This window comes from Hyaena hyaena, unplaced genomic scaffold (genome assembly GCF_003009895.1).
Source record: "Hyaena hyaena isolate Hyena2069 unplaced genomic scaffold, ASM300989v1 scaffold_1, whole genome shotgun sequence".
NCBI lineage: Eukaryota > Metazoa > Chordata > Mammalia > Carnivora > Hyaenidae > Hyaena > Hyaena hyaena.
Window position 1 is genome coordinate 11,224,167 of NW_024080633.1, and position 14,333 is coordinate 11,238,499.

A 14,333-nucleotide genomic window follows, 5' to 3' on the forward strand; every position below is an offset into this window, starting at 1 on the left:
TCTCCAGCTGGCTGTGTTCCCTGTAACCCCCTTTCCTTAGAACCACAGAGATGGAGGGTCTGGCCTGAGCGGGGAACCTGTGGGCTATGTGTTGCTGCCCCTGGGAACCTTCTTCCTGGCGTTTGGGCAGCTGCCACGTGAGAGGAAGGCCAGTTCTGGGCTGTGAGTTCTAGGCCTCTCTTGCCTTAGGTTGTCTGGTTGGTCTGAGAGTATGGCAGGGGCCCAGCCCAGGGAGCTGGGGTCAGGACTAGAAGCCTGGGGTTCAGGGGCCGTGTCCCTGCTTGCCTCCCAGAATCCTTAGAATCACGACACTAAAGGGGTGTCAGCAGCTGCCTCTTGGTGGGCGGGTGAAGGTCTGGGATCCCGTGACACCTCTGTGCTCTTCCCAGCTGTTGCTCAGGGCACCCTGGGGGATGGGGGGGGTGGCTCCACTCGCCCTGCATGACCTTTGTTCTCGGCTTGGTCAAGGCCAGATGCCAGGATTTGATTTAAAGATTTCCAAATCATTTGTTCTGTTTGCTTCAAAAATAGAATTTCCAAGTTGGTACAAGCACTTTCTATTATTGTTGTTTGTAAAATATGCCATCATTGAATTTTTTACTTCTCCAGAGCTCACCGTGTAATGAAGTCTCCAATAAACTCAGCCTTCATTAGCTGAGCTGCGTGGGGACCTGCCGAGGTCCTGCTTTGGGGCTCCCTGTGATGGAGGTGGGAGGTGCTCTCCTCAACCCCATGAAAGCCCCGTGGTGTCCAGAACCTGGGCACTTGTCCACTCTGAGGCTTAGCACAGCCTCCCTCTGGCTCATGCCCTTGGCACATCTGGGTGAATCCTGACCCCTGCTCGTTTTTATCTTGGATACCTTTGTGCCCACTGCCTCTGGAGTCTCCTCAGCTCTTTCCTTCACCCCCTTGCTCTGTTTGGGCCACCTGGCCACACACTACACGGGCTTTGAGTCAGTTCCTGGGCGCAGGGAGGGAGGAGACCTGGCCTAGGATCTTCCACCAGGGAGGCCAGCGGGAGGAACTGCCTGGCACGGGGCTCAGGGCCCGTTTCCTGGGTCCCTCGTCTCATGGGTGATCAGAAGGGTTGGGGCCTTGGCCTCACCCTTGGCCTTCTCCTCACAGGCCCAACCTGCTGACTGCCTGCTTGTGACCAGTTGCTGTTCTGGGAACCTGCCTGGGCTCAGAAGACTTCCCAGGGAGCACTTTGTGCCTCTTCCGGCCTGGACCTGGGCGTGGGCGTGCGCAGGAGGGGATCTTCACTTCCTAAGGCCTAGAAATCCAGGGCACTTGTTCCTGAGATGTGACCCAAATAACCAGCTCAGAGTACAGCACAGAAGAGCCCCCAGCGGCTTCAGCTGGAGAAAGCCCAGAGCAATTCTGCTGCTCCAGCAGCCCCCACCCCAATCCCCCCCCCAACACCCACTTCTGAGCTCTGGTGTCACCTAGAAAGGAAGAGACACTGATTGGGCCTTAGGAAGAGGTGAGATTTTAATCCCAATGTTTGTAAATAAGCTCTGCAGACGCCATAGCAGGAAGGCTGGGGATCAAGGAGGGAGACCCTTGGGGGATTGGGGGGGGGGGGGCATGCAGCTGCCCTTACGGGATTTGTGTTTAAGTGAGCCTCCAGATGGTGCCTGGAAAACATCCTTTGAGTTGGTTTTCCTCGCCTGTGTTCTCAGAGGGGAACTTGCCTCTAGCTGTGCACAGTGGGCCCAGGGCACGCCCGGGGCTTCTGTGGAAGGGCAGGTCCTCCCCTGTAGGAACGTTTCACTGGGGAATGGGTCAGGGCAGGTTGGCCTGGGGACCAGAAGCAAACTTCCGTATTTACTGTAAAATCGTTCTTGGATTTGCTGTCAGGCCAGAAGCCTGTTTCATCCCTTAACTCATAAAAAGCAGCACTAGGAGCAACTAAGCCTGGCGCCCTTAAGTTGGGGGCTGAGGGTTGTGCCAGGGTCCCCTCATATTCCCAGGCCCCCTTGGGCGTCTTGACCCCAGGCCAGGACGCCAAGCAGGGGCACGGGTACTGGCCTGTGCGTGCCTGTGGGGATGTGTCCTCGGCACGGGCACGCCCCACCCGCCCACAGTCTGAGGTGGCTGTGCCGTACTTGGTATTACGAACCGCGGAGAGTGGGCTCAGCTGTCACACAGGGACCGAGACCAGCAGGGTCTTAGGGCCTGAGGGGGGGCTCTGGTGCCAACAGTGCTCCCTGGGTGGCCTGAAGAGGGTGGGATTGCGGTGAAGGTGGCCCCCACCCATATACTTGGCTGGAGAACAGTGCGGCCGGAGAGCAGGGCTGGCGCACGGTGCGGCCATTCCCAGACCAGAACCCCGAGGCCCTAGGGTTTGCAGAGGAGCTGTCTCCAGCTTAGGTCCCCCTCACCCCACACCCCCTCGGGACTCTTGTGGCAGGTGAGAGCACCTGTCCTGCAGACAGAAGTTTCCAAAAGGCCAAGGCCACTCCTGCCTCGTCCTCAGCCATTGTTGTCCAAGACCCAGGGACTGGGACAGAGGGGGATGTAAGGCCATTGGGCTGTGCTTGTGCTGGGGCACCCCGAGAACCTGACCCAGAGCCACACGGAGTGGGCAGTGTCCATGGGGTCAGAATTGTCCGGATTTGCCCTGCCTTGGCCCTGGGGCCAGCTGGCCTAGTCCTCCTTCGGCCTCTCCACGGTGAGAAACGTGTCCACAATTGCCGGCTGGCGCTCCTGGTCACCAAGTGGCTGCTTCTCGCGGTTCTGCTCAGCCCTGGTTCGCGTCCAGGAGGGAGAGCGCAGACAACCAGACCGGGGCAGTGGGTGCAGGCCTGATGGGAACATGGGGGTCAGGTCACTTCTACGGCTAACGGGCTGGGCCCCGTGCGTGCCTCTCCCGTGGGGTCTGGCTGCACACTGGGGTCCCCTGGGTGCTTACAAAACACAGATACCAGGCCCCCAGCACTGCAGACCTGGGTGGCACGGGCGAGGGCTTGTGTGAACTCACAAGCAGAGGGTCTCTGTGCAGCTGAGACTCCGCCCTGGGTGTGAACCTGGCCCACAGCATCCAGAAGGTCCCTCAGCTCCTCCCAGGGTGCAGGCTGTACAGGGCTGGGGTCTGAGCCCACCCATTCCACCCCCTGCCTGCATGAGGTGTGACCGGAGAGGAGAAGGTCCCCGGGTCCCCATTCCCGCACTGGCCGTGTGGCCGTCATTGGGGCCCTGAAGGTCTTGGGCTGAGGGTAACACTTCCTGGGAACCGAAGGGGAAACTAAGGGCTGAGCCGTGGCGCCAGGGTTGATGAAGGCCACCCTGCTTGGCCTGGCCTAACTCGTGACTGATTAAATTCGCATTTAGTAAATCTTACTTTTGATAGGACTGTGGCTTTGGCGTTTTGTAGGGATTTGGAAAGGAGAATTGAGGAAAACAGGAGGAAAATTCCTTCAAGTTGGGCAAATAGACATGTAAAGTGCAAAAATATTGGGGTGTCTGGTTGGCTTAGTTGGAGGAGCATGCGATTCTTGATATCGGGGTCATGAGTTCAAGCCCGACGTTGGGGATAGAGGTTACTAAAAAGAATAATAAATTGCAAGAATACTGAATGAAGTGGTACAGTGACCAATACTGATTTTGACACATATGTGGGAAAGAGTTATTTTCCAAGATAGGGGTTTGAGGAGAGCTGCGTTTGGTTGGCTCGGGCCCCAGGACTGCCCCGCACCACACACTGCACCCCATCGTCAGCCCACCTGCTTGCGACTCGCTGGCCAGGCTCTCGTCGTCCGAGTCCGCGAAGACCTCAGCCAGCTCCTGGTCGGACATGTCCGTCAGCTCGGTGAGGTCCAGGAGGTCAAAGTGCACCTCCAGGGAGGAGACACTGCTCAGGGGCTCTGCGGGGCCAGCAGGGGATGGCTCGTCATGGGCGCAGTCCGTCCACCCACGGCCCTCCAGGAGCCTCAGGGAAGAACAAGAGCTCTGGGGTGAAGCCCCCATATGGCCGGGCAGACCCGGACCCCCACCTGCTCCACACGCTCAACACTAAATGCCTTCCCGGGTCCCCCATTTTGCAGATGGTACGGCCAAGGCCCACAGAGCCAGAGCTGCAGAGCTCAGCTCCACCACCACCGCCGCCCCAGACACAGCTGGGGTGCTGTTGGGACGGGATGGGACCCTGCCCTCCATTTCCCAGGGGGCTCACGTTCACGTGGAACACGTGCTGGGCAGGTCAGCTGTACTCACGCCTCCTCTCTGTGACCTGCAGGAGCCCCGGTGCCGGTGTGGGGACGCCCACCTCGTCCTCGGCCGTGGGCGAGCTGCAGCCGTCTCCTGTCCCGTGGGCCAGGGTGCCCAGGGCTGCCTGTGGCACCTCAGCCTCCTTAACCATTTCTGCAACAAAGACGGTGTTACCTGGGAGGAGAGAGGAGGGCGGGGAATATCTGGGTGCCTGGCTCACTGGGCCCTCCTTGAGGCCCTGGGCAGTGAGCGGGGTGGGCTGGGGTAGCCTTGGGCCGGGATGCCAGACAAGGGCCACTGGGTGGTAGCCTCCTGTGGATGAGGAAGGGGGTGCCCAACACCACCATCCGTCTCTACTTTTAGGTCCAGCCAAGGGTCCAGTAGTCACTCTTGCATTTCCTTGCCTCTTGGGTCCCTCTGATCCCGAATGACCCCTGCTGGCCTGCCTGCCCTCTGTGGACGGACTTAAAATCCTAGGCTGTCGTGTTTGAATGCTAAGTAATGTATTTTCATAGTAAGGGACTGGGGAGTGTTCCTCCAGGTTTGCAGGGTTTTGGTTTTTTTTAAAGATGTAATTCATTGTGTTTTATATTTGATGATTTTTTTCTCTCAGATGAGAACGGAGGCCCCATGGGCAATCTGCTTGGTAGAGACTGTGCCACTCAGAGATGGGATCCGTGCCCCATAGACGCACCAACTGCACCCTTCTGTTGCTCCGCCCAGCACCTTCTTAGCTCACATCCCTCCATCTATACCTCTTACCAGCCTCTCCAAAATGTTCCAGGGCCCACCCGTCTCCCCTTCCTGCGGCCTGACCTGGTCCCTCCCTGAACTCACCCAGAGACCCTGTCGGGCACTTCCCTTGAGGGAGCTGGACCCTTGGTCCCTCCATGTCCCTCCTGTGGCCCCGAGAGAGTGAGCAGACGCCCTCCTCCCCTCGGCAGTGCCCCGTGCCTGTCCCACGGGCCCAACGTAGAGCTGGGGACGCACGAGCTACAGGAGCATCTGCCCTGATGTCACGCCTCGGGGGGTCCAGTCGGGCCGCCAGTGCCAACAGCTGCCTGGGAGGGACGGGCCTGTCCTCCCCAACAGTGTGGTCAGCAGCCTGGACGCCGCCCAGCCGCTCCCGTGGGTCCAGAGGGGCTCCAGCTGAGTGGGAAGAGCGTGCCATCCACTCACAACTGTAGGGCTGGCTGGGTGACACCCTGCCAAGAGGAGGCCGCCACCCTCCCTGGGAAGTATGGGCCTGGGGCCCTGCCCGTGCTGTGTCATCACGTGGGGCTTCGGGCTGGATAGTGGCTCAGGGGATCTGGCTTTCACCTCTCTGACACATTTGGATTGTGGCTTCTAAGCGTCCTCGGAGGATACAGTTACATCCACCAGTGTCCTGGGCCACATGGCCCAGCAAGGACACCTTCCTGCCAACATGGCACAAGAGGTGTGATTCAGACCCTGCTCTGAGCTGGGGGAGCAGAGACCTCTGCCTCGAACCTCTGACCAGTCATTAGAGAATCCCTGTCAAGGGTCCTCAAGGAGCCTTTACTCTCTGGGACACTGCTTTGTTTCCTTGGGGTGGGAACTAGAGAGCCCCGGCCCCTCTCTCTCAGGGTGTGAGCATCGGTGGGCTCACGTCGCGCTGCTGTGTGCTGTCCTAACTCAGATGCTTCCATACACGTGGCCCATGGTGACAGGGGAGGCAGGGGGACATGGCAGGGGAGGCACATCACACAGATGTCATCAGGGCCTAGGCTGCTACTCTGAGTGAGCTGGGAGAAGCCGCTGAAGGGTTTTGAGCTGAGATGCAGGCCAGGTGGGAAGGATGAAGTCTCCGGGTGCTGAGACAGGATGAGGTGGGGGACAAGCATCATTACAGATGCTGGGGTCCAGGGGCCTCGGACAGCCTAGCCTGCTGTACTGACTGCGAGGAGCACATTTTGACACATTTCAACATCCCTGAAATAACAGCATCTGTGGTTGATGGTATGGAGTCAAAACAGAAACTGGTAGCCCTGAATGTTGAAGTCATCAAGTCCGGTTTTTTATTCCTTTCCATGTCTTCTTGGCAGTTGGTCTGGTTTGTACTCTGTAAACCCTGGTCCCTGGCCTGTGTCAAAGCAGGCGGGGGGGCGGGGGGCAGGTGGGAAGAAAAAGCAGAAGATGCAACTTTTGCCATCAAGGACACTGATCTTTTGTGTGGAAGAATGTAATGGAGATTAAGAGTCAAAGTGCCAGGGCAGAAGATGCCAGGGACAGAGAAGGTTCTGGGCCCCTTGGAAAGAGCAGGATTGATCCTGGCATGTACGTGGCATAGCCATTGTGGAAAACAGCCTACAGTGGCTCCTCAGACTGTTATGTATAGAGTCACCACACGACCCCGAAGCTTCATTCCTATGCTTATAACCGTGATAATTGAAAGCACACATCCACACCTGCACACAAATGTTCACTGAAGTATTACAACAGTCAAAAGTGGTGTCAAGCCCAAATGTCCGTCAGTAGATGATGGGTAAGCAAAATGTGGTCCATTCACACGATGGGATATTACTCAGCTGTAAAAAAGAAGGAAAGCACAACATGGATGAACCTCAGCACTGGGGTAGGTGCAAGAAGCTAGTCCCAAAAGGCCGTGCGTGCATTATGGTAATGTTTATATGAATTGTCCAGAACAGGCAAATCCATAAAAGATAGTAAAGTAGATTAGTCAGTCGGTGTAGCGTCCGACTCTTGATTTTGGCACAGGTCATGGTCTCACAGTTCTTGAGTTCTTGCCCCTCACAGAGCTCTGCATGGACAGTGCAGAGCCTGCTTGGAATTCTTTCTCCTCTCTGCCTCTCAAACATTAAAAACAAAAAGGTTTAGAGGCACCAGAGTGGCTGTCAGTTAAGCGTCTGACTTCGGCTCAGGTCATGATCTCACGGCTTGTGAGTTCGAGTCCCAGGTAGGGCTCTGTGCTGATGGCTCATATCCTGTGTGCCTCTCGTTCCGCTCCTCCCCTGCTCATGCTCACTCACTCTCTCAAGAATAAACATAAAAAAAATAAAAACAAAAATTTTTTAAAATAGGAAAGTAGATGGTGGTTTCCGGGAGCTGGGGTGTATGTGGAATGGGGAGAGAACTAGTGGGTAAGGGGTTGCTTTTGAAATTTATTTTGAGAGAGAAAAAGCACAAGCTGGGGAGGGCAGAGAGAGGAGAGAGCGCGAACCCCAAGCAGGCTCTGCGCTGCCAGCGCAAAGCTCAGTATGGGGCTCAAACTCACGAACTGCGAAATCATGACAGGATCATGGGTGGAGCCCAGGTTGGACACTTTACTGAGCCACCTAGTCCCACCCCCACCCCACCCCCGGCCCCAGAGTTGATGAAGATATTCTAAAATTAGATGATGGTGATAGTCGCACGACTTTGTGAATATACTGAAAGCACTGAACTGCATGCTTTAAAAGCATGAATTTTGCGATCTGTGAATTATACCTCAAAAGAAGCCCTCAAGGGTGTCTGGCTGACTCAGTAAGTAGAGCATAGGACACTTGGTCTCGGGGTTGTGAGTTTGAGCCCCGCTTTGGTGTAGAGATTACTTAAAATTTTTAAATCTTCATGGAAACAAAGGTTGATCTTAGCTGGAATTGAAGGGCAAATACAGGAGGACTCCAGGCATCCACTAACAATTGCTGTGCACCTACTATGCACCGGGCTCGGAGCCTGGGAGTGGGTAAGAGAAGGGTGACTTCTAGGACCTAGGCTTGGTCCTGACACACAGTAGGTCCACCATAAATGTTTGATGAATGCACAATCCAGCCCAAGAGCCCACCACAGTTACTGAGTAGCTGTGCTAGGGACCACCGCTCCATGGAGGAGACCCACAGCTCTTCCCGGGGTGTGAACCGGGTGGCCACAGGCACGAGGCAGGTGTGCTTGGTGGCCAGGCCAAGCGGCTAGCTGGGGGGCTCAGCAGCCCCTGGGTCACCTGGGGCCAGGGTGTGGGGTCGCAACACTGAGACTCTCAGCTCAGTGCAGCCCCCGTTAAGCCCCTGCAGGGGCCACTGCTGTTCTGACCTGTGCAGACAGCGAGCCAGGGCCCCGTGGGCTCTGCAGGTGGGTTACCACAGTCCTGCCCCCAGCACTGGTTGCTGATGTGAGTGGGTATGATAGGGTTACCTTGTGCTATGCTGCTGACCTATTTTCCAGTTCATTTGTGTGAGAACTTGGCCCAAATCTCAAATTCCCTGCTGTGTGCCCTGGGTCTTGCCCTAAGCACTGAGGAGGTGTGCTGCACAAACTGATGAACAAATTAATGAAGCAAATGAATGAATATATATGACAAAATTGCAGTGGGGAGGGGGAGATGGTCCCAGAGGTGGGAGGGCACTCATACCCCATTTCCCTAGCTCTGAGGGTTGCTGGATGGGCCTGCCAAGGCTCAGCCTCTTGAACCAGGGCCACGGCCTCTCCCTGCAACTGTTCAGACTGACTTGGAGTTCGGTGGGCTCACAACCTTGCTTTTCCCCAACTGGGGCCCTCCAGAAGTGCACTGCCTCCTTTCTCATTTCCATGTCTGCACACTTTGATATTAAGGAGCTATTGTTGGGGCGCCTGGGTGGCTTAGTCGGTTAAGCGTCTGACTTGATTTCTGCTCAGGTCATGATCTAACGGTTTGTGAGTTTGAGCCCCACGTTGGGCTCTGCACTGACAGTGTGGAGCCTGCTTGGGATTCTCTCCCTCCCTCTCTCTGCTTCTTCCCTCATGCTCACACTCTTTCTCTTTGTCTTTCTGTCTCTCTCTCTCAAAATAAATGAACATTAAAAAAAAGACAAATTGTTAATTCTTTTAGGTGCAAAAATGGGATCTTCATTATGCTCCGTGAAGACATTATCTTTTAGAGATACTTTCAGAAATAGAGATGAAATCAAATGTCCAGATTGGCTACAAATTTCTCCTGAAGGGAGGATGGTGGTGGTCCGGTAGAGCGGGTTGGGAGGTGGCACACAGCTTTACCGCACTGTTCTACTTTTTTGTGTGTCCCACGTGCTCCAAAATAAAGTTTTCAGGAGTCAGTGAACTGAGAGATGACACGACCTCATGAAATCCCGTAGAATGGAGATCAGCAGGCCACTGTGTAGGCAGGAAATGGCTGCTAGGTAACAGGGGGATGAGCCCAGTCAGTGTGGCCCCTTCTGTCCTCTGTGTTCCCACCCCAACTCCTGCACAGAGTAGGCACCTGGTAGATACGTGTTTGTGCACTGAGTAAGTGAGATTCAGAAACTGAAATCATAAAGCCCGTCTCCCAAGCACCTTCCCTCGTTATCTCACTCAGGCTCCCACGCCCTGCATGGGAAGGGAGACTGTCCCCACTGACAGAAGTGAGCGTGGACACCGAAGGCCAAGCTGCTCGGCCTGCATCTCAGAGTTGTGTGCCCCCAGCCCTCACCTTTGCCTTCACATCCCCTCAAAGCTGCCGCTGGGGAGTCCTGGGTTCGGGTAATGTCAACAGCAAGAAAAAGGTGGATTCCTCCCACAAATGACAAAACAAAGAAAACCCACACCCACCGGCTCTGGGTGTGTCTGCTGGCGCCTGCAGGGAGGGTGACGAGGTCCTCCAGACAGCTGTCGGCCCAAAGCGGACTGCAGACAGCAGTGGGTGGGCGCGCCGCTTCAGGGCACCCCCCACCCCTCCCGGGCCGTCCCTTTGGGCTCCAGATGCGGTCGCTGACGTGGCTGGTGTCCCTCCACAGGTCGCTGTGCTGTCAAGAGTAGCTCCCTGGGATGGGACCTCCAGCAAACCCACGATGCATCTGGGGCCGGGCCGGGCCGGTGGAGGCGCTGAGGGCGACCGAACACTCTTCCTGAAAGGGCTCTGAAATGGGGTTCCTAGAGTTTTCCTCTCATTACCAGCTGCCACCCTGCCAGACTCCCCGAGGGGAGACCTTGCTAGAATCTCAAACGCCAGAGTCACCAAGAGCCGACAGAGGCTTCCGGGCTCTGTCTCCGTGCACACCTGCCCTCCCAGAGGTGAGCGCCCCCGGGCCTCCCCCAGGCCGACGACCCCTGCAAGCCTGGGGGCAGGCTCCCCCCGAAGGCCGTGCCAGGTGCCCTGCCACCCCTCCCCCAGGCCCTAGCCGGGCGCGGTGCCCTGCAGGATCCCAGAGGCGGCCTCCCTGCCCCAGCCCCGCGTGAATAGCGACTTGGACGAACAAAGCGGATGCGCGGCCCAGGGGGGCGGCGGCGACCCTTGCGCCTCGCCGAGCCGGACCCCAAACTACGGCCCAGACACGCCCCATGCCCTGACTCCCAGAACCCCGGCTCTGCCGGGATGGGGTTCAGCACAAAACTCTGGGCCAAGCACCCAGGAGCGCTCCGGAGGCTGCGGGGGCCTGAAGCGCAGAGGACAAGGGGGCGGGGACGCGGTGTGTGCGCCCCCCGCCTAGCGCGGGGGGCGCACCCGGGAGCTGCCCCCGGCGTGAATTCCCCGGCGGCAGGCCGGGCTTCCCCCCCTCCGGCCGGGCTCGACTCGGAGCTACCGAGTGGGGGTTTGCGGCCCCCGGGAGCGGCCGATGAGCGGGCCCGGGGGCAAGGGGCTGCGCTGGGGACTGGGGCCACACTCACCTCCGGGGCCGGCGCCCTCCGGGGGCTCCATGCGGCCGGCAGTGTCTGGGAGGGGCGCGGGCGGCGTCGGCGTCACCCGGCCCGGGCGCCCCTGCAGCTGCGGCGGCGACTCGGCCCCAGCTCCCGGCGCAGCGCATCGGGGCAGCAGCCGGGGGGCCGCGGCGGCGGGGAGGAGCCCGCGGGGCGGGGCGCGCAGCTGCTCCGGGGCCCGGGTTCCCCCTGGCATCCTCCCCCCCGAGCCCCGCAGCACAGGTGCGGCCGCGCCCGGCCCCGCGCGCGCCCCCTGTCGGCCCCGCGCCCTGCGGACCGCGGCTCCCACGGCCGCTCCCGCCGCGGCCCGCGCGCATCCGGCGGCCGCGTCCCGAAGCCGGGGCCGCTCGAGCGCCCTCTGCGCCCCCGGCGCGCACGCTCCTCCCGCCGCCGCGCCGACTTCCGTCCATTTGTTCACCCCCAGATGTTTGTGGGGCGCCAGCCACTCGTAGGCGGCCCGCCGGCCGTGGAGCGGGGGCGTGAGGAGAGGTGAAGCCGGCGCCCACACCTCCGGCCTGTGAGCAAAGAATTGCAGACTGTGGCGAATACTGCGGAGACCACTGAGGAGGAGGCTGGGCGGGAGTGCAACGGCGAGGCCGCAGGGGCGCGCGTGTAGGGAGATGGCAGCCGGCAGCCAGGGCGCCCCGGGGGGGAGGGGGTGGGGAGGCAGGATCTGGGCGCGTTGGGAACCGCAAACACAGGCCCCTGGAATGCGTCCCTGTGTCAGGTTCTTTGTGTACAGTATCTCATTAATTCTCCCAGAGATCCAAAGAAGGCGGTGTCCTATTTTTCCGGGTGAAGTAGTTGAGCACAGAGAGGGTAGGTAACCTGACCAAGGTTGCACAGCCAGCCACTGGCAGCCAGAGGGTCTGAATCCAAGCCCAAAGACTGCACTTTTATAAAAACAAAACCAACCACAGAAAAGCATCAGGGAGAAAGGGTTTGTTCCCAGCTGGGAGTGGAAAAGGGCCACAGGGGAGGGAGGTGGATATGACCTTGGGGTTTGCAGGAAAGGCACCCTCTCAAAGGCAGGTGATCCGTACAGTTTGAGCCACCTAGGGAAGGCCCTCACTGCCCAGCCCCACTCCAGTTGCAGGGAACCAACCCACAGCCTTTGAGACAGCCAGTCAGTGAGGCTGGCTAATGGTTCCCATTTTTCTTTAGTTTACAAAACAAATGAAAACAAGAACTGCAGTTTGCTTCCTTCTAAAATGATATCGTGACCCAGTAGAACCCACCCTTGCTGTGGGCCACTGGCCTCCACGGGACCCCAAAAGGCAGAGCAGCCTTTCAGGGACAAAACTGAGTTCTAGGACGGGTGGTGCGGACGTGAGCAAGCCAGCGAGTGCCCCGGGAAGCTGGGACAGGGGATGGGTACTGGCTGTTTGGAGTGAGCTGGGGTGCGGATTGCATTTTCTCGAAATGATCAGGTTGGTATTTCTGATGCCATTTCCAGAACGTTTCCACTCCCAAGACACTCCCTCACCTACGCTTTTTCTGCTGGAACCTGGGCAAAGCTTGTAACTGCTCTGGCCAAGAGAGTGTGGCAGAAATGGTGCCATGTGGCTTCTAAAGTTGGGTCATAAGGGGGATTCACCTCTCCCTCAGAAGACCCCCTGGAACCTGGCCACCTTATGCGAGGAAGGCCGTTCAAGAGGCCTCCTGTGTGTGTTCTGGCCTGCAGTAGGCGGTACACCAGACCTAAGTTCTCAGGCGCTGGGCACACACGAGGCCCCGCCTTTGAGCCACCCTTCTGGGGGTGTTCTGTGGAGCTGAGGTGAGCTGTCCCCCACTGAATCCTGTCTGAGTTGTAGACTCAGGAGCAAAACTGATATTGTTACAGAGAGAACATGTGGGGGAGGGGCAGAGAGAGAGGGAGAGAGAATCCCAAGCAGGCTCCTTGCTGTCAACATGGATCCTGACACGGAGCTTGATCCCATGAACCGTGAGACCATGACCTGCGCTGAAATCAAGAATCAGACACTTAACTGGCTGAGCCACCCGGGTGCCCTGCAGGACTCTATTACCTTGACATCCAGGCATCTATAGAGTTGACGTCGTGGGTCTGAGGCAGTTTACTTGCCTGACCAAGTAAGCAGGCATGAGGAAGAGCCAGACATTAGACAGTATGGTCAGCGGGTTTGTATGTACTGACATTTGCTCTGTGATTTTGCAGGAAACTCAGATGCCATTTATCTGGGTTTCAGAGCTGCACAGCTTGATGCTGAATAAAAGAATCTTGAGCCACATATGTGAAGAAAAGGCTCTTTTCTAAAGAATCTGAACTCCAATCCAATATGAAAAGCACAGGTCACTGTGGGCCTTGTCAGGAGCCCGGGGAGTTGTCAGCCAGGGCTCTCTGGAACGACTCATCTCTGCAATCCATACTGATAAACGAAGCGATGCCGCTGTTTTTCACAAATGAATCCCCAGTCTCGTTATCCTGAGCTAACCTTCTTATTCTTGCCCTTTTTGCTGAAAGGAATTCTTGTGAATGCATTTATTTCAGAACTCCCAGACTTCTAAAGCAAAAAAGCCAATCAGCATGAGGCACCTTGCATATTGGGTCTGCCAAAGTAAGTGTTAAATAACAATACTTATCCCTCTGTGTTTCCCAGCTGCTCTGTCTCGCCCGCCAGACCCCCTCTGGGAGGCCCTGGCATGGGGGGAGGAGGCCCCTATCCGGCAGTGGTGTCTGGCACAGAGGCACAGGCTCTTGGCTGCCCAGGCACAGGGCCATGACCAGACCTCACAAAGGCCTCAGGGCCTGCTATAAACAAATCATGGCTCTGTGCAAGGTGGGTCCTTCCAATTCGCTGCTCCAGTTCAAGAGCAGTCAGGACTTCTGTGGGCAAACAGGAAGCCCCTCAGGGTCTTCCCCGTGGCTCTCAGGTCTCTGCCTCTGGGTGCGTGCCTGGTACCTAAGCAAGCCCAGGTCATGAGGCATCTTCTTCCTTGGGTGGGATTGGCAGATCCAAGCTCACCCAAGCCCTTCTTCATCGTTCACACTTTGTCCCCAGTGCAACTCTCCAAGGGGGAGAAGATTCTGGAATCTTCTCCATCTACAAACAGATGGGAACACATGACCTGCTGCAAAATCACTAGTTAGGAAGATGTTAAAGTAGAGGATGTAGAAAAAAGGAGGAGAAATGGTGTGTAAAGATGGGCACCTGCTTACGACAAACTTCGTCTTCTGATGGACAGAGAGTGATACACGCAGGCAGCAGGGTGGTGGTAGGGACTGGAAATTCACTTTCAAAATCATATGATGATTTGGAGTTTTCAGAGCAAGAGGTTGGAAAGGAGCCTCATCAGTCTTTTTCTTTTTTTTTTTTTTAATATATATATTTTAATTTTTTTAATGTTTTATTTATTTCTAGGAGAGAGAGAGAGACAGCGTGAGCAGGGGAGGGTCAGAGAGAGAGGGAGTCACAGACTGAAACAGGCTCCAGGCTCTGAGCTGGCAGTCAGCACAGAGCCCGACGCGGGGCTCGAAC

General features: G+C 57.2%; 2 protein-coding genes and 1 pseudogene across 3 annotated transcripts; 2 read left to right on the forward strand and 1 right to left on the reverse strand.

Annotated features, from left to right (window-relative positions):
• The window catches only part of LOC120227866, an 18,676-nt pseudogene extending 17,523 nt beyond the window's left edge, over positions 1 to 1,153 (forward strand).
• Positions 1,152 to 10,949, reverse strand: DBNDD1 (dysbindin domain containing 1). 2 transcript variants are annotated; one of them, XM_039226980.1, is made up of 4 exons: positions 10,807 to 10,949; positions 4,216 to 4,362; positions 3,726 to 3,866; positions 1,152 to 2,807 (listed from the first exon to the last, which is right to left on the reverse strand). In XM_039226980.1, the coding sequence occupies exons 1-4, from the start codon at positions 10,835 to 10,837 to the stop codon at positions 2,650 to 2,652; spliced, it is 477 nt and encodes a 158-aa protein (XP_039082911.1). In that variant the 5' UTR covers positions 10,838 to 10,949; the 3' UTR covers positions 1,152 to 2,649. The 2 variants fall into 2 exon arrangements, with proteins under 2 accessions (XP_039082911.1, XP_039082909.1); XM_039226978.1 differs by having other exon boundaries at positions 4,216 to 4,383.
• Positions 10,836 to 11,288, forward strand: LOC120227872 (nascent polypeptide-associated complex subunit alpha, muscle-specific form-like). Its single transcript, XM_039225919.1, has one exon. The coding sequence runs from the start codon at positions 10,836 to 10,838 to the stop codon at positions 11,286 to 11,288; it is 453 nt and encodes a 150-aa protein (XP_039081850.1).
• The last annotated feature ends 3,045 nt before the right edge of the window (positions 11,289 to 14,333 follow it).